The following is a 19121-nucleotide window of genomic DNA, read 5'->3' on the forward strand; positions in this document are numbered from 1 at the left end:
TTCAGTTCCCAGACTTGTAAATAAATTACAGCAGAGCAGTGCAATAACCCCATTAATCCAGGTGTATATCAGATGTTGTTGGCTCAGGGAGGGGAACAGAGAAGTGATTCCTTCTCCAGGGCTGACTCATGGGAATTCCCCTACCGCATACATCGTCAGCTCAGGCAAGCTGTCCTTCTTGTCCACCCCGGGCACTTACGATTTCTTTCTCTTTTCCGCCTACCCTCCTTCTCTTCTCACTGTTAGAAATGTTCTAGCTTGGTTCCAGTCCTTTTCTCTGCTGGCCCCACTTCCCTTTGGAGTATATTATGCAAAGTTCTCATTGATAGTTATAAGAAGGAAGAAGGGAATAAACCTCAAAACTGTTCCCCCCCAATTCCTGTCACCCCATAGCTGCCTTTTAGGCCATATCCCCAATGCAGTTTAGCATTGGTTTACCTTGCTCTCGCACCAGCCGGGGTCATCCTCCATTCACCACTGTGGCCTGTAAAGCTGAAGTTCTAAATACTTTACTTTTCCTTTCCGAAGATGATGAAAATCCCTTGTGTGTATGTGGGTGCGTGGGTGGGTGGGTGTGTGTACACAATCATGTAGAAAACACAAGCTTCTTAAGTGACATATCACAAAGAGAACACGTCTATGTAAACACAACCCAGGTCAAGAACTAAAACATGGCACCCCAAAGCCCCTCTCACTCTCCAGTCCCTCATAGTCGTATTTCTCCTCCCTAAAGGAAAGAGAGCTTAATTTTGCTTGTTTGTAAACTTTATAAACATAGAATCATACGGCATATAATCTTCATGCCTGGCTTATTTTATGTGACACTACATTTGTGAGAGTGATCCACATTGTTGTGTGTAAGTAGTTCCTTCCTTTTCATTGTTTACAGTATTCCATTTTACGATTGTATCGTGTTTTTTGATCCATTCTACTCTTGATGAGCATGGTAGTTTCCAGTTGTTGCCTACTACAAAAAATGTGCAATCAATCCTTCAGCCTTTCAATACCCAAAGGCCTACCAGTTTCACCATTATTTTTTCCTATTGGAGTAACCTAAAAAGGGATAGGGGTAGGTGAAGGAGCCGGCTGGGTGAGCCAGCCCTGTGGATTTTTCATCTTTGCTAGCGCTAAGTACCTTTGGAGGGACTGAAGACTGTGTTCTCATTCAGTGACCTAAACATAGAAGAAAAAAAAACCGTGGGATGGCTTCTTTCGTGAGTAAGCTGATTGGAAGTGGTGATCTTTAGAAAAGAAAGAAGAAAAGAAACTAGGTCATGATGGGAAACCAGCTTGGTTTGGGAAGTATCCCCAAAGGGATGGACAGCTGGTGGCCCAGGGTACCCACATCTCTCCTGCCCTCCTCTCTCTACCTTCCCTTTGTTGAGTCTTTCATCTACCCCAGGGCTAGTCGTGGAGGGCTTGCCTCAGAGGAAGTCTTTCTGTCCTGGCTTGTATGGAGGGGGGCTGTTGGCTTCTAGAGCACAGTTCTGAATGAAGGCAGTTTCCCTGGAGTGTGCTTTAAGAATAAGTAACCCCCTGGAAGGTTTTTGTCACCTAGTACTACAAGGCCTTGGGCTTGGCTGGCTCTTATGGTCTGGGGGACTGAGGTTTTCTTTAGAGAAAGTCTTAGGCTTCTGGGCTCAATACAAGCAGTGTGTGAACCTGCAAGTTGTCAGGGGGTCGGTTCTGACAAGTTTAGGCAAGTCCCCATGTGAGATGCTGAGGACAGTGGGTTTGGGGACCTGTACTATTGACTTCTTCCTCCGCTTTCAAGTTTTAAATCTTCCCAGGGTGGAAATGCAGAGACTACTCAGCAGACTGAATAATTGCCACTTTGCATCCTGGCAGTTGCTATCAGTTTGGTTATAGAGTTAGGATTTGTCCACCTCCCTGACCTTCCTCATCTCCTGCTTCTTTCCCTCTGACCACACTTGCTCTCCCCCTGTTCCTGGACCTTGATCAACTCCTTCCTGTCTCAGACAGGAGCTGCCCCCACTACTCCCATTTCTTCCCTCTTGTCCATTTCTACTTGTCCTTTGTGGCCCAGCTTACATGTCACTTTCCCAGGGAGCCCTCCCCAATTCCTCAATCATAGAGGAGCTCTCTTGTCATTCTCTCAAAGCACTTTTTGTCTCAGATACAGGAAGTCAGGCTTCCCCATCAGGCTGATGGGTTTTGTTGCTTTGTTTACTCGTATCTGGCACATACTCCACATGTGTTAGTTGAATGAGTGAATTGATGAGAAAACCAAGACCTGAGACAAGTTGGGAGATTGTCTCTGCTTATAACTTGTTGTGTGATTTTGGTTATTTATCCACGTACCCTCTCCTAGGTTCCCATCTCCTCTTGTAAAATGATGTATTGGATTGGAAGATCCTGTGGGTTCCTTTCATTTGCAGCTTTTTCTGAGCCTAACAACTAGAGGATTCTGTTTGTGGGGAGGCAGCACTCTTTGAAAATGCAAGATGGCCTTAGCATCATGGTTTAATTGGCTGTTTTGTTAGTCACATGCTTGTGATCTTAGCATCAGAGCTCAGTTCTTCCTGTTCTCATAGCCTGCTCTGGGCTAACCTATAGCTTATGTTTTTATTTTGCTCTTCTGGCATCATATACATATGTATTTGTTTTCTGATTAGTCTCCCTTCTCCATTAGGGTGCTCCATGGGAACAAAGTTCATGTGTCTTGTGTTACTTTTATATCCCCTCTGCCTAGCACAGCACCTGTTGTACGGTAAATAATTAGATGTTTGTTAATTTGAGTTGATAAAAAAGAAATCTGTATTACAGAGAATATTGATTGCATTGGGGTTATTCCCTAGGAAATATAGTTATTTCATGATTAACTCTAGTTTGTGGCTAACATAAACTCTTTTCCACTTTCCTTAACCCATTTGCTTATAGGTTTTACTTTGCTTTTTATGGTCCGTTTTCTAGAAGGTTAATAGGGGCTGAAAGGGGTAAGATACTGGTTGGTTTCATTCTGGTGAAAAGTTAGTTAGAGGAGGATTTGGGGCTTATTATGGATTTAATTATACCAAAAAAGTCTTTCCTATATTTGAAAATTACCTTCACAGGCAGTAGGAACCTTAGTAGGAAGAGAGACTGGTGCTCTGTCATCTGCTTGGCAGAATTTTTTGCTTTTGGTTGTAAAAAGGTATTGATAAAAGCTTGGGCTCTGCAATCAGATGGACCCGGATTCTTGGGTAAGTTACTCAAGATCTCTGAGTGTTATTTCCTCACCTGTGAAATGGAGATAATGCTAGTCCAGTGACCGGCACTTGAAAGATTGTCGTGATGATTAAATAAGCTCTGATCGACGCATGCCAAGTCTTTGGCTGAATTTCCAGTACACGGTAAACATCTAATAAATACAGGCCATTGTCATATTAAGGTTTTATTTTTACCTTAAGGATTGTTAAAAACAAATTAAGTGGAGAATTATTACTTCTTGAGCCAGATTTGGGTGAAATCATTCCGATGCCTGATATCAACCTGTCCAGGTGGCACAGAGTCAAGCCGGGTGCTGAGGTTGGAGAACGGGCTTCCTCAGAGGTTAGGATTCTTGAGTTCTAGTTGCATCTCACCCTTCACCAGCCGGTGCCGGCTCAGCCAAGTGACTCAATACCTCCCGAGCGGCAGTGTCCTCATCTGCAGGTGGGGATGGCAGTACTGGCCCTGCTTCCTGCTTCCTGGCAGAGCTGGTATGAGGAGCTGGTGCTCTCATGAGTTTGAAAGCGCTTTGGAACTTTTAAGGTAACTGCACCCATGTGAGAATTTGGTGTTGCTCTCAGGTTTCATTTCGTTGCAGCTGTGACTTAATTCCAACAATAATTGGTTTTATCCATTTGCACATATTTGACTATTTTATTTTATCTTTAAAGATTTATTTATTTTTGAGAGAGGATGAGCTGGGGAGGGGCAGAGAGTGAGGGGGACAGAAGATGCGAAGCGGGCTCTGTTGCCAACAGCAGCAAGCCCAATGTAGGGCTCGAACTTAAACTCATGAAACATGAAACATGACCTGAGCCGAAGTTGGACGCTTAACTGACTGAGCCACGTGGGTGGCCACACATATTTTAATATTATCCACATTTCCCAACAAACATGCAATAAATACCCTCATTGAATATCAGCCCTTTGAGGTTTCAAGCCTGTTCTTTCAGTCCTGTAGCAGCTCAGGGATTTTACTGTGCCAAGATGCAGGGTGTTTTTGTTTGTTTCCCCCCCTCCTGTAAGGGAAAGGGGCTGTACTAATCCTGGGAAGCTCATAGGTATGAGGCAGCATTTATATTTGCTGTTGATGTTGGAACTGCAATAAAATTTTACCTAATAATAATGATTAAGTCCAGATCAAAATTTAAGGAGCTTTAAATGCTAAGTAAATGTCTGTGCCCCTTTCCAACTTATCTTCAGTCCCTGAATTACACTGAGAATATATGGAATGGGTGCTATCTCTCGATGGTTGCTGTGGTTTTACGTTAGAGCAATGCACATGGCAAAAGAGAGTGTGGGGACCTAGCATTCGTGTAGTGGTAAGGAGCCCTGTGGGTCCACTAGGGTCTGCCTCCTCCACGTGGCTGGACTGGGCAGGTGCGCTGCCTTGCGGGCGGGTTCCTCCTCGTCGGGTCTAAGCCCTTCCCCCTGAGCTGCTCCCCCTGAGTTGCTCCCCCTGAGTGTCTGGCCACTAATCTCATCTCAGACACCACTCACTCTCATCCACTTCATGGAGAAAATAAAGGATTTTATACAGAGGCTTTCTGGGTTTTAGCAAAAGTTCTAATATCTAAGTAGATGTATATATGTCTGGAAACAGAGATAAGCAGCTGTAGAAAGGGGAAAATGAAAGCGCTAGTGAAGAGGAAAGCATGGTTTTGTTGAGGACACAGAAGTGGGTTTTAACCAGGCATATTTTGTGCAATATGAATGGCTAACTTTCAATCCATGTTCGCATAATTATTTTCAAATTAAAAAGCATAGCGACTGCATTATAAGAGGCATGAGTCTAGAGGAAAAAAGATGTAATGGTTGACTTGTTCTTTTATGCGTCTCACTAAAGACCATATTTTAGCCATTCTTAGTTTCTTGAAGCATTTCCCAATTACAGGATCACCACCACCGCCCGACCTTTTGAGCAGGAGTTGAGGATTAAAAAATGAGAGGATTTAAGTCTGAAAATGAGAATGTGTGTATCTCCTAGAGTCGTGGAATTTGGGAAATAGCAAATACTTGGGGAAGCTTACCAGTGTAAAATCTTGAGTCGAGGAGGTTTACCACGTCTGGGATCCCAAATAACTTGGGGGTGAAGAGGAGGGAAGGGAAAGCGGTTGGTCTGCTACTGCTTTAGCCGTCGTCACCCTCAGTTTACCACCAGGGTTGAGGGTTGGGGGTGGAGTGGCGGGCAGTGACGGAAGGCCTGGTAGCAGGCAAGTACATGGGCTTAGAAGTTCTAATGGCCTAGAGTCAAGTGCTGCTTTTCTAGCTGTTAGCTCTGTGGCCCTGAGGGAGTTAAGTAACCTGTCTGAGCCTCACTCTCTGCATTTGTAAAATGGCCTTCACAGGCTTATTGGGGTGATTAAATGAGAAAATAAAGATTTTAAACACTCTAAGTGCAAATAGCATCATTGTTTTCTTCAGAATCATCAAAGATTCTGATTCAGTGGGCCCAGAAAAACTGTTTTTGGAAGTCACCTCCCATAGTTCTAATGTTCCTCAGACCATAATTCGAGAAGTGCTCTTCTTAAAGGATGAGTAGGAGTTTTGACATCAGCGGGAGGGCAGGGTGTCATTTACATGCACTTACAACTCCAGGGGGTGACCTAACATCATAGCATGTGTCCATGGAGCACCCAAAGTTGGGGTACATGACTTGGAAGGCCAGAGGCAGTGACCCTGTGTGGGGGATAATGATAGAGTGAGATGTGTGTGTGTGTGTGTGTGTGTGTGTGTGTGTGTGTTAGCCAGGGTGTGCTTGGGACACTGAAGATCTTTCACTCTGGGGGACCACTTAGGGTGGGAGACCAGGGAGCAGGGTGGAGGTCCTTGTGTGCCCTGCTAAGGAACTTAGGCTTTAGCCACAAAGCAGTGAGAAGCACAGAAGGGTGTAAACAAGGACATGATTAGACCTCACTGATGGTCACATGATGGGTAAGCCAAGAAAGTGAGACTGTAGTTATATATAATATTTATGAGGAAATTACAATCAGCTAACCAGGTGGTGAGAACCAATGAGAGAGAGAGAGAGAGAGAGCGAGAGAGAGAGAGAGAAATAGCGCCCCAGTGAGTGAGTACACACATGAACTGAGATAGAGACAGCGTGTGTTGAGGAGGGGGCAGATTGGAGAGATATATAGAGGGAGGCTCAGGAGGACAAGGACCAGCTGCCCGATGAGGAAAAGAGGGTAGGAGCTGGTGCTGGCTGGTTCCAGGTGGGTGATCTAGGGATGGAATTCTCTGCAAAGGCAGATCAGGAGGAGCAGGTTTTCATGAAGAGGGAAAGCAACGATTAGTTAAGTGCTGACCGTATTTAATTTAAAGTGCTGAAGTGACCACCAGGTCCCAGGCACCTAAAACTCCAAGGAGAGGCCTGGGAAGGAGGTGCGGATTTAGGTTCTGAAATGTTGGCATGAAGGTGAGCCCCGAGGCAGTGTGAGGAGTGGGAAGAGGAGGGTGCACAGATGTGCTTCTGGGTTATATCTATGCTCCAGAGGCTGGAGCAGATGGGGCCAGGGGATGAAGCACACAGAGAAGAGAGGTCACTGCAACAGGGGAGGTGGGAAGTGGTGGCAGACCAGGTAAGAAGGGACGTGGAAGCTGTGGAGAAGCCTGTCACCTTGGTCTAATGAGACAGTGGTCACTAAGGACTGAGGAGGCCCACTGGGTCTTTTGGGCAGTAGTCACTGGTAACGTGGGAGAGCAGCAGCCAGGTGGCTTTGAGTCTAGGGGAAAATAGGGAGGAGAATGGAGATCATGTGTTCTCTTGTGAGACTGCTGCATGTAGGGCACAGAGAGTTCAGCATTGGTGAGGACAAAGGAGAGACCTACTTACGGGGGAGCTATGTGCACCCTCAGTACTCAGAGTGCCATATCTGAGGGAGGAGGCCAGAGAAGCAGAGTGAGACGACCTGGGAGAAGGAGGGTGACTCACCGAACTGGATGGAGGGTCTAGAGGCCAGTGCAGGATTGGAGTTAGGATTGTGTTCCTGGAGAGGTGACAGAGGAAAGCCAGATGGCTGGGCGTGGATGGGCAATACTGTGAATCTTAAAGGTGCTGTGATGTCTCCCCAGGGTGTGACAGGACAAGAAGTCCATCAGGTGCACACTTGATAAGCTCCATTGAGTGTTTGGCATGGAGTCAGGCCATAGGTGGAGAGTGAGAGGGCCAGGAAATCTATTGGGGAAGGAGAGAGTTCTTTAATTTGCAACATTTCTGGAGAAGCATAGTATAATGATCATTTTGAAGATTTTCATAATTATTTTATGTAAAATTAGTATCCTGTTTTTAAGTTTATTCATTTATTTTGAGAAAGAGAGGGCTCAAGTGCATGAGCAGGGGAGGGGCAGGAAAGAGGGAGAGAGAGAATCCCAAACAAGCTGCATGCTCAGTACAGAGCCTGACGTGGGGCTCAACCTCACAAACCATGAGATCATGACTTGAGCTGAAATCAAGAGTCAGATGCTTAACAAACTGAGCCACCCAGACGCTTCTAGTATCTGTTTTTAAAAGTCTTTTTCTTTTCTTGCTCTAGTGATGATCATCACAATGCCTCTTCAGAAGAAAAAGGTATGGTACTCTAAGTCATTGTTGAGTTATTAAAAAACTTAATCTATACTGTATAAAACATTTGAAGTCTTAGAAAATGATTATTTATTGACTGCAGCCACTTTGTTCCATTCAGGCGTTCACTGGCTGTTGGCCTGCAAGCCAGCCTCCTTCCATGGGGGTCAAGAAGAAACCGAAGAAGGAGCCAAACCACTCAAGATTGGTAGGTGGCAGTTTTAATAAGCAAGAGAACTGACTTATGAGGCTTGTCTCCATCTGCTTGGTACTTTTAAGCTGGGCATATGTGCATTCATGCATTGAGCGTCTGTGTCAGGATGGGTACTGGCGAATCAAGGTGATAAGACACAGCCGTGGTCCTCCAGGGACCTTGGAGGACCTCCAGACTTCGGTTTGCCAGTCGGATAAATGTGATAGGGTAGATCACAGAGGAGGCATGGCTAACTTGGCGGGGTGAGGGAGACTTTCAGCAGAAGTGACTTGGGGCTAGGTCTTAATGGATCCCTGGGAACTCTGGACCTGGGGCCTGGGAAAGAGACTTCCATGCAATGGGGAGGTATCTGTAAAGGCTTGGAGAAGGAGTGGCAATCATCCTATTTGGGGAACATTCAAATTTGGGGAGCAGGGGAGTAATTAAAATAGATTGATTCTAGCCCAGTGGTTCTCAATCCTGGCTACACATTGCAGTCATCTGGGGACTTTAAAGATCAATACTGCTATTCAGGCCCCACCTCAGACCAGCTAAATCAGAGGGTCTAGGGAGTGTCTGAGTCCTGGGCTTGGATGTGTTGGGAAAGCTCTCCAGGTGATTCCATGGTGCAGCCAAGGTTGAAAATCACTCTTCTATGCTTCCAGCCCTGGAGGACCAAGGCCATGTCCCATCAGTTGATTTCCTAGCACCTGTTCCTACACAGTCAGTGCCTCACCCTCCACTCAGGCATCCTCTCATGCAGGAACCTGCCTCCTACTCCCCCCTCTACACCCACATCCAGTTAGTCACCAGTTCCTGGGGGTTGATCTGCTGAAGTAATAATGAGCATATTTGTAAGTCTAACAACATGGTTGAGAGTGCAGGTTCCCACCAGACTGCCTGAGTTGAAATCTTAACTCCAGACTTCCTGGCCTGGAGTTGGGGGGGGGGGGGTGGGTGGGTGAAGGGGAGGATGGTATGGAGGTGGTGGTCTTGCTTAAGTAAATTAACTGGCCTCAGCTTACATCACTGGACAGTTGTGAAGATTAATGTGTAAATATACGTAAAGCATTTTATATAAGTATATGTAAAGTATATATACACAAAATGAGTAAATACATGTAAATACATGAATATATATATCGATGTGCCTGGCACATGGAACACTCAAAGCCGCTCTTAGCTACTATCATTATTGTTCTCATCATTATTCTCAAATCTTTTCTTTCCTCCATGTAACTGCTGCCAATCCTTTGTTCTGGATGAAGGGAGGGAGGATTTGAGAGTGATGCTAATAACTTTCCGTGTATATGCTTGCTGAATCCTGATCCTGCATGGGGGCTGGGGCAGTGTCTGCAAACTGGGAGGAGGAGAGAATGCGGATTGGTAGTGGGGGCTGAACCTGGCTAACAGATTAGGCCTCGGGCGCTTCTGGGGTCTGCTGGGAGAGTCAGGGTGCCCCTGGAGGTGGAGGTTGGAATCCAATTGGGAAGCGGGTGCGATTGAGGGCTCTTAAGGTGGAAAGGAGGCTGGGAATGGGGAGTGGAGGCTGGGGCGTTAGTAATTGGGGGGTGGCAGAGAGGAGCTGCAGGGTGGGCGGAGGGCACGCAGAGAGGTAGGAGAGCCAGGACCGACCTCACGGGAGCGCCATGTGAGAGGGGGTGGTAGGTGTCTACCTGTGGGAGTCATTTTCTGGGGGTTCATGGTCCTTCAGGGACATCACGGAGAGGATTCCTAACTAGTGATGGGAACAGAAGCCTGATTGCAATGGGCTGAGACACTGAGTTGGGGGTGAGGAAGTGGAAGGAGACCAAGGACACAAGGTCCCCATTCTTGGGGACTACTCTTTCCAGAAGTAGTTGCATAGTGTGGACTGCGTTTGTCCTGTGCTTCAGTCAGTGGCATTTACTCTCCAGAATTCTGCCCTGTTGTGTCATTGAACTTGTGCATGTGAGCTGTCCAGAGGTGCAAGTATAGGAGGAAGACAGGAGCAGTAAGGGCAAGTCAAGGCTGGGTAGGACTTGAGTGACAACCAAATAAAATGATTACTGCAGGCAAAGTGTGATTTGAGCTCCCACTTAAACAAAGTATATTTTATCCATTTCCAAAGGAAAATCAGCCCCCTTTTATATGAACTGTAGTTTTGGACTCAGTAAGAATTTATTAAATTAAGAAGAAATTAGTTGAGTTTGAATCTGTTTTATAATATATATAAATATGGGGCACCAGGGTGGCTCAGTCAGTTGAGTGTACAACTCTTTTTTTTTTTTTTTTATTTTTTTTTTTTTCAACGTTTTTTTATTTATTTTTGGGACAGAGAGAGACAGAGCATGAACGAGGGAGGGGCAGAGAGAGAGGGAGACACAGAATCGGAAACAGGCTCCAGGCTCCGAGCCATCAGCCCAGAGCCTGACGCGGGGCTCGAACTCACGGACCGCGAGATCGTGACCTGGCTGAAGTCGGACGCTTAACCGACTGCGCCACCCAGGCGCCCCTACAACTCTTGATTTCAGCGCTGGTCATGATCCCTGGGTCGTGGGATCAAGCCCCTTGTCAGGCTCCATGATGAGCATGGAGCCTGCTCGAGGTTCTCTCTCTCTCTCTCTCTCTCTCTCTCTTTCTCTCTTTCTCTCTTTCTCTCTCTCTCTCTCTCAAATTAAAAAAAATAATATGTAGAAATTACTTCACAGAACCAGAATTAAAAAAAATAGTTCCTATTTTTTGTTCACTGTGTACTTCCCCGGCATATGCCTCTATTCAGGAAAGGACAGCAGTTCTGAGGACAGCAGTTCTGAGGACAGCTCTGAAAGTGAATCTGGTGAGTCACATATGTCTTTTTTAAGTTATAGAATTCTAGTTAAACATATGAACCTTTATTTGTATTTTAAACTAATGCATACATCCCTTATACGGTGTGAGGACACATTACTAGTGTGGTTTTGTGAAGTCCTGAAAAAAAATACTTCCATGGTAAATACTTTCTAGCTGGCAAGCAAAGCGGCCGAACAGGATGAGCTGAAGAAGAAAGACAGGAAGTGGTTGCTATTGGCAAAAGGCAAACATTTTACCTATTCTCCCATTAGCCCGGGTTTCCTCTTGGTTGTCAAGAGAATTTGATTTAGACTTTTTTTTTTTTTTTTGTAGATAATGAGGAACCAGAACCAGAAAAAACAAGTAAGTATATCCTTCCTCTGAATTTTATTTTTTGTTGTTGAAAGGAAGAAAGGGAAGGATCGCCTTTGTTGCCAACTGCTTGTTCTTTATCTTTTAATATGCAAAATTAAGTTAAACATTGGGAAATTTCTGTAAGCGTTTTGCAAATTTGAGCTCCCTGCACTAACAGTACGTGGCATATGTTCTTGATCTGCACTGACCGCAATCTACAGTGCGGCCACAAGCGGGCCTGGCTTCCTTCTGTGGTGGTCGCTGCTCACAGATTACAGCAGAGTGAACTCTTTGCTGCTGCAAATGTACCATTTGTGGTTTAGAGTCTCCTGGCATGCCATTCTAGTTATTTGTGAGCAACTTGAGTATGAAACCACTTGAGGGGCATGGATTCTAAATATAAAATACGGTTTTGGTCAAGAGTTTTGTAAGTGACTAAGCTTTTATTTTAAGTGATTTTATTTTACTGTAGGATTTTTTTCCCAGTTCTTAGACTGGGATCTGCCCATGAACACTGTAGCAAGGCAGTCAGAGGGCTCCTTTGTAATACTATTAAATAAATGAAATCACTTCACTCGGAAGTCCTGTGTAGAACCTGATTCTCTCTGCAGCTTCCCAGTGGGGAACCTGTGATAGTAACTGTAAGTTTCTTGCAATCGTGTTATGCATTGATAAGAACCTGTAATAATCTGTGTATCACCCTTGCAGAGATGTCATATGCTGATACCTATAAAGAAAAAATGTGTGCCTCAGGTCTCTATACATTATGGATGATTTTCATCCTTTAAAAATGCAGTCAAAAGTCTAGCCTCTATAGAATGGTTTAAGATAGAAATGAAATTAGAGAGCTGTGCATTGGGATCAGGTCTCTGATGTTATCCCTGGTAATAAGTGGGTAAAGGGCCATAGGGGTACGGAGTCTGGAGGCAGGACGCTCAGGCTGCAGAAGCTAGGCCTGGCCCAGGGCCTCACCAGGGCAGGCAACCTAGGAGGAAGGCATTTGGAGTCGGTGAGGCTCAAGATAGGCTCAAAATTGGGTGGGAGGGTGCGGTCGTTCTCAGCAGGGTGTGTGTGGAGCAAGACACAAGCCCTGGCCATTGGCTGGATTAGACTTCTTGGTATTCTTTGGCAGTGAAAGTGGCCTCGCATCTTCTGTGGGCTGGCTGAGGATGCTTGTCCTAGGAGTGAGCCCCAGGTCATGTAAGGGGTCCTGCCTCCCCACAAAAGTATTCTCTTTGTTAAAAGAGAGTTTTTATCCTTCCCGTTAGAGGAGAGATCAGAGAGGTACCCACCCATTCACCTCCATTCTCAGGTCAGGTGGAAAGACTAGGTAGGCCACCTTGGAGTATTTGCTCCTCTGTGGGCTAGCAGGCAGCTCAGGCCCACTCACCCTCCTCATGAGTGGATATGCTTTCTACTCATGGGCATGAACTCTGGGGCCACCCTCGTCATATGGATTGAGGGAAGCTGCGATTTACAAGTTGGGGAGAATTGCATCACTTTTCTCTACTTTGGCTGGGAAGACCTGGTCAGAGACTCTGTATTTGCGGGCTGGTTAGGATTCTCGAATCTCTTTCCCTTTCTCTGCTCCCAAGGCAGAAAAACATGGGGTGTGGATGAGATACAATGTAGATATACAGCCCATAAATAATTTATAATTTTATGATCCTTCATAGGATAGTAGCTAAGGAAATATGATTGGAGGATTGTGTGGTGTAGGGTTTGGGTATTTCACATCTGTAGTATTCTGAGTCCAGGACTCTGAATACTTATAGTCTCTGTTTGCCACTTTATCTTAATGCTGTTTTTTTTTTAAATTTTTTTGTGTGTTTTTATTTATTTTTGAGAGAAAGCGAGCGCGAACGGGTAAGGGCAGAGAGAGAGGGAGAGAATCTCAAGCAGGCTCTGCACTGTCAGCACAAAGCCTAATGTGGGGCTTGAACTCACAAACTGTGAGCTCATGACCTGAGCTAAAGTCGGACACTCAGCCGACTGAGCTACCCAGGGGCCCCTTAATGCTTTCTTTTAAAGCTGCTTCTGTCTTATAAACCCTGGTCCCTGGATACTGCCCCAGTAGGCCAGGAATCAGGCAACTTGTGTGTCTTGGGCTGGAGTGCTCTTCTGGGGAGCGTCTGTACTTTCTGGGCATTGGTGATGGCATAGGACCTTGCATATGTGTTGAGGAGCGCCTTACCCATGGGGTGACCCTCCCAAAGGTTGTTCAGACCTTTAAAATATAAGTGACAATGTTGTTGTCTAGAATTCTTGAATTTTTTAATGAGTCCCGCTTATCACCAGAGCAAAATAATAGTTAATAATAGTTATCTAACACTTACGGAGCACTTAGGGAATGGTAATTTGTGTTCCTAAGTTTTGGGGGTGATATTATTCTAATCCCCATTTGACAGATGTGGAAGGCAAAGCATGGGGAGACTTAGTAATATAACTGCAGAGTCCAAGCTCATGCAACTAGTGGCCAGTGTAAATAATAGAAGAACTTATTGCTCGTTCTTTCTTTCTTTCTTTCTTTCTTTCTTTCTTTCTCTCTCTCTCTCTTTCTTTCTCTTTCTTTCTTTCTTTCTTTCTTTCTTTCTTTCTCTCTCTCTCTCCTCTCTTTCTCTCCTCTCTCTCTCTCTCTCTCTTTTCTTTCTCTGTTCCCTTTCTTAATATTATTTTTGTATTATGGAATTGTAATCATTCAGAAAAAAGTCACTGAGCGCTTACCAGGCCCTAGAGATACAGTCCTCATGAAGCTCACATTCTAGCAGGGAGAGAGACAGGAAGCAGGAAACACTAAACTGTACAGTGTACCTGGTTGGGGAGATGCCCTCAAGGAAAATGAAGGGCGAAGAGTGAGTATGTCAGGCAGGCCCTCTTGCAGGGGAGTGTGTGTGTGTGTGTGTGTGTGTGTGTGTGTTTATGTGTTTGTCAGGAAAGCCTTTCAGATACAAGGATGTTTGAGAGAGACCACAAGGAAGTGAGGGGAGGAGTAGCATGAGCCTTTGTAAGAGGAGACAGTATGGGCAAAGGCCCTGAGTTAGGAGTGTGCTTTGGGGATGGAGAAATGGCAAGCAGTGACGGGAGGGCAGTAGGTGTGGGGAGGCAGGCAGGAAATGAGGTAATGGGGAGCCAGATCATATAGGGCCTTGAGCCATATGGAAGGAGTCTGCATGCTGTATCAGAGAGTCTTACAATAGTTCCGGTTTAAATATGCTTAAAATAGGATGTTGATTCCTTTCTCCCAAGCTAATCTCTAACAGCTTGAGGGCTGACGCCAGCCAAGCATTTATGATGGGCCACGAAGGAGTCTTCAGTGGGGCTGCAGCCCTCCAGGAGAGACACCGGCCTAGGTGAGGAATAACTAATGAAGAGATTGCTCATGCCCCTCTTGTCTCCACAGATGGGGAGCCAGGAGAGTCTTCCACTGAGGAAGCTTCTGCTCAGGGTAAGAACCAGGCAATATGCTTACCCTGCCAGTTTCCTCTGTTTCTCTCCCATGACATGTGGGTCAGGTTTGCAGGATGGGGACAGAGCCTTCACTGCTGCATAAAAAGATCACATAAAGATTTATGTGCCAAGATGGGGTGCACTGAAGTCATGTGAAAATTCAAGCTAATTTTCACACCTTAGACCTGCAGTGGGATTGACAAACATGATGTGTCATGTGTCATTGGATTAACTCCTGCAAGTGTTTAAATACGTGTTTAAACTCCTGTCAGTTGGGAAGCTGAAGGTGGGTACTTAAGTAGTACATGACTTACCCTGTGGATGACTTGTGCCAATACATGTGTGATGATCTCTTTCACAGTGCAAGAGTGGGAGGATAAAGACTTGCCCAAGGATCATTTACATTCAGGTATAAACTTACATGTTCCAAAATATTCTTTTAGATCTTGTTATCGCTGAGGGGCATGTACTTTTGAATTTTGTGATCTGGTCATATCACATATATTTATTAAAAAATTTATCTTTGAGGGGCACCTGGGTGGCTCAGTTAGTTGAGCATCCAACTCTTTACTTCAGCTCAGGTCATGATCTCAGGGTTGTGGGATCGAGCCCTGCGTTGGGCTCTGAACTGAGCATGGAGCCTGCTTAAGATTCTCTATCCCTCTGCCCCTCACTCCTGCTCTCTCTAAAATAACAAAAAAATTAAATAAAAAAATTTTATTTGAAAATGCCAATCACATTCATATAAGTAAAACCTTTTTTCTATTATTTAGAACTTAATAAAATCCAACCTTCCTGTGAACACTGTAATGCTGAAAATGTAAGTATCTTTTAATTATAAAATATGATTTCCTAGTTTGCTTTAAGAAAACAACATTTACTTATATATTACTCGCTTATGTGCATATGTGTGTATACTTTTTCTTCAGAAACAGAATGAGCAAGTGACCCCCAGGCTCCTTTCCCGGGAACAGTTTTTGTAAGTAGTCGTGAATACAGAAGACTTAATATCGTTAGTAATTTAACTTTGTACATAAAAATGACCCCAAATAGGGGAAACACAAAGCAATATCACTAATTTCACACATTTTATGTAACTACTTGGGTTGTTTTCTTTGATAGTGATGCTTCCTCAAAATGTGGTAGAATTTCATTAGTGCTTTTGAATGAAATTAAAAACCTAAATAATTTTAAAAAGTCCTTTGCTGACCAAATGTTAGGCCTAAACAGGTGTTCTTATCTGTCCAATGCAGGCTAAAGTTGGACGCGGAGGGAACTTACCAGTGCACAGAAACTGGCCTGATATTTGAGGTTAACAGAAAAGTTGACATCAAGTATTGCGTTTTGTCCTGGAGCAAATACGCAGACCTGGTTGTTAAGCCCTGGATTGTTGGTGGACCCTTGTTTGATGTTAAATGTGACCCAAACTGTCTTACTTCCATTCAGTTTCCACATTCCCTCTGCTTGGGTCGTAAGTACTCGTTTTCTAAAAGTCTCATTAGTGTGTGCATGTGCGTATATAAGAGTATGTGTGCCATCCGTATACTGCCTGGAACACTAATTTACCTTCATGCTTTAACAGACCATGATGCCAATATGACGTTCAAAGTCTTACATGTTAAAAGTTCTGGGGCCTCGTTAGAATCCACTGTGGATCATTCTGCAACCCATGTCAAGTGGCATGTGAGCTCTCTTTCTCCGGTGGGACCTGTTATTCAAAGTGAAGAAACAGTATACCACCATGGGGCCGTGATTCTCTACAAAGCCATTGACCATAATCCATCCTTGTCTTTTCGAGTGTACATAGCAACCAATAATGAGTCCTTCATCAAGGTAAAGTTAATGAAAATGAATAATAAATGTTGAATACTCTGTGTTCAAACGTTATGCCATGTTTATGTGGGTCCTGTCCCTGTTCATTTAAGTGTCCCCCCACTGTGGGTCTAATTTGGCATAAGGTTCTAAGGTCAGTGCCTCGGTGTGTGCCAAGTCCTCAGGTTTATGGGGTATGGTTGTCTGTACGTGTAAATAGTGTCAAGAAGATAACAGATGGGGAAGTAGCTCTCCATAGATGAGGATGGCCCAGACAAGTAGGCCTGGCTTTGGAGAGGGTTGGCTGATGTACAGTCTAGGCCATTTGTTTTCTATAGCCGTGCTACTCAAAATGTGGTCTGGGACCCAGGGGGCCAGGAATGTTGACATCAGCAGGGAGCTTGGTAAAATGCAAAAGCTCTAGCCCACTCCAAACCTCTAGAATCCGAGCCTGAACTGGGCAGGATTCCCAGGTGATTTGCGTGCACATTAAGAGTTCGAGGAGCACCTGTTCTGGAACACACGGGGGAGCCATTTGAGGCCTTTGGGTCAAATGTAGGATGACTTGAGGTTTCTCTTTGCCTAAAGTTCCTCACATAAGATCCACCTCCCAGGTTAACTCATTGCAGAGGAAATTTTTGGATAAAAATTGGCCTGTGGTTCACATTCTGAGTTTTGTAGAGCAGATATTCATGAACCACTTAACTGTGTTTAAGGCAGTGAGGCCTGAGGGGTGGGGGTTTGGGTGTTCATAATGGAACCAGTTTTCCAGAATCAGGATGTGGTGATTATCCCGCTTTCTGAATGCTTACATAGTTAGAGCTGTGGCAGTTAGATCTCCTGTTATACCTTTAACCATTTTCTGTACAATTGTAATGGTTTAGAGGTGGATGGAGAACTGAAATAAATAAAGTAGACAGAAAAAACCATGACTCAAAATTGTCCTTTCAGATTTGAAATGAGAGTTTGACAGAAGTTAAGAAAATAAACATAAGATCTGTGATAAAGTGTACAAAATGATGAGTTGTAGTTTGAGTTACAGAATTTACATTGACGAGGAGGAAGAAGTTCCTCTGCCCTACAAGATCCTTCTGGCTGCCCTTCAAGAATCAGGTTGACATGAGACAGATTAACAGGAGAAAATCTAATTTAATTTTGTATGTATGGGGAATCCACACAGATGTGGAAATTCCAAAGACACTCTGGCAAAATGAGGTATATATGTCATTGTGAACTAAGGAGAAGGGGGCAGCATTCTGGGACTTCAAAGGGAAGGAATACACTTTGCAAGAAAATGAAAAAGTAAATGCTTAGTAAACAAGTGCTTGCTGGGCCCCTCAGAAGCAATGGAACGTAGAGGACTTTGATGAAACAGGCCTTGCAGGGTTCCTCTCTGTCACCATACCTGGTTCATGTCACGTAATGTAGTTTTCTCTGGTGATAGTTCTCTTCCTGGAGGAAGGTCCTCTATCCAACTTCTTCTAGGCAATTGTAGGGGAGGTAAAGAGTGTTTCCTGAATCTGCTGGGTTTTGATTGCTTTTTCAAAAAATTTGTTTAAATTAATTTTTTTAAAAATTCAGGTATAATTAATATACAGTATTATATTAGTTTCAGGTGTACAATACGATTCAACAATTTTGTACATTACACAGGGCTCTTAATGATAAGTGTACTCTTTAATCCCCTTCACCTATTTCACCCACCTACCCACCCTTGATTGCTTTTTAAATCAAAATAGCCTTCATGCCAAAGTAGTCCATCTTGGGGTAGCCTTCCCTTGGCCCCCTACAACATGAAACTACCTATTTCCAGTGTTTTTAGGTTGTAGTGTTTGCACAGCTTTAGAAACGTAAGTTATATTGATTATAATTGGCAATATATATTAAAATTTAAAAATTCTATTAAGTAATAGGTTTTTAGTTTCTTCCTAAGGTAAAATATGCTTCCTTTAATCTTACTAAAGTTAATACTTTCAGTTGGGAAGCTAGTCTTCAAAATAGTATAAAAATAACCCTATCTAAAGTAGAATTACCATGGATTTGGAATAAATATATATATATATATTTTGAGAGCAAGAGAGAGCCGGTGGGGGTGGGGGATGAGGGGGTGAGGGGGGCAGAGAGAAAGGAGGAGAGAATCCTAAGCAGACTTCCCACTGACTTGGGACTCGAACCCATGAACCATGAGATCATGGCCTGAGCCGAAACGAAGAGTCGAGCTCTTAACCAACTGAGCTACCCAGGCACCCTGGAATAAAGTACTATTATTTAATGAAGTTCATATTTCAGGAAAGTAAATACAAGTAATTAAAAGGGTATTATCTGTACTTCCTGGGAAGCTGGGGTGAGGGGCTGATTGTATCAACAAATGTAGAGGAAGACACCACTAGAACGATAGGGAGCATAGCATGGTTAAAAGGCAGGATGTGCTTCCTGTTGATGTTTGGTTTTTACACCTTCCTGGGTTGTTTTTTTCCCTACATAGGAAGAACTCCTTGAACTTTGTCTTCAGGAAACCTAAATTTCATGTTCAGCTACTCAGCTGCTTTACAAGTGAGCCTGGGCCAAAGTTTCCTTTAACCTCTTTGGGGCATTCAAGCTATACATATAAAATCAGGGACCCCTCTGGGACAGTTGTGAAAATAAGGATGGGAACATGTAAGGTGCTGGGTAGAAACAAACTTCGGGTAAAGCAGAACTGTTGACAATAAAGTAGCTGCTCTCTGTTCA

General features: G+C 44.2%; 1 protein-coding gene across 1 annotated transcript in view; it reads left to right on the forward strand.

Annotated features, from left to right (window-relative positions):
• The window catches only part of LOC109262060 (uncharacterized), a 45086-nt gene that overhangs the window by 2448 nt on the left and 23517 nt on the right, over nt 1-19121 (forward strand). The window contains exons 2-11 of the mRNA XM_053903672.1: nt 7746-7780; nt 7896-7982; nt 10729-10785; nt 11112-11141; nt 14533-14577; nt 14941-14988; nt 15353-15399; nt 15509-15558; nt 15833-16050; nt 16162-16412. Of these exons, the coding sequence (XP_053759647.1) occupies nt 7746-7780; nt 7896-7982; nt 10729-10785; nt 11112-11141; nt 14533-14577; nt 14941-14988; nt 15353-15399; nt 15509-15558; nt 15833-16050; nt 16162-16412 (868 nt within the window). The remainder of the gene's footprint in view (nt 1-7745; nt 7781-7895; nt 7983-10728; nt 10786-11111; nt 11142-14532; nt 14578-14940; nt 14989-15352; nt 15400-15508; nt 15559-15832; nt 16051-16161; nt 16413-19121) is intronic.

Source organism: Panthera pardus, unplaced genomic scaffold, assembly GCF_024362965.1.
Source record: "Panthera pardus isolate Hobbes unplaced genomic scaffold, ASM2436296v1 HiC_scaffold_16, whole genome shotgun sequence".
Lineage (NCBI taxonomy): Eukaryota > Metazoa > Chordata > Mammalia > Carnivora > Felidae > Panthera > Panthera pardus.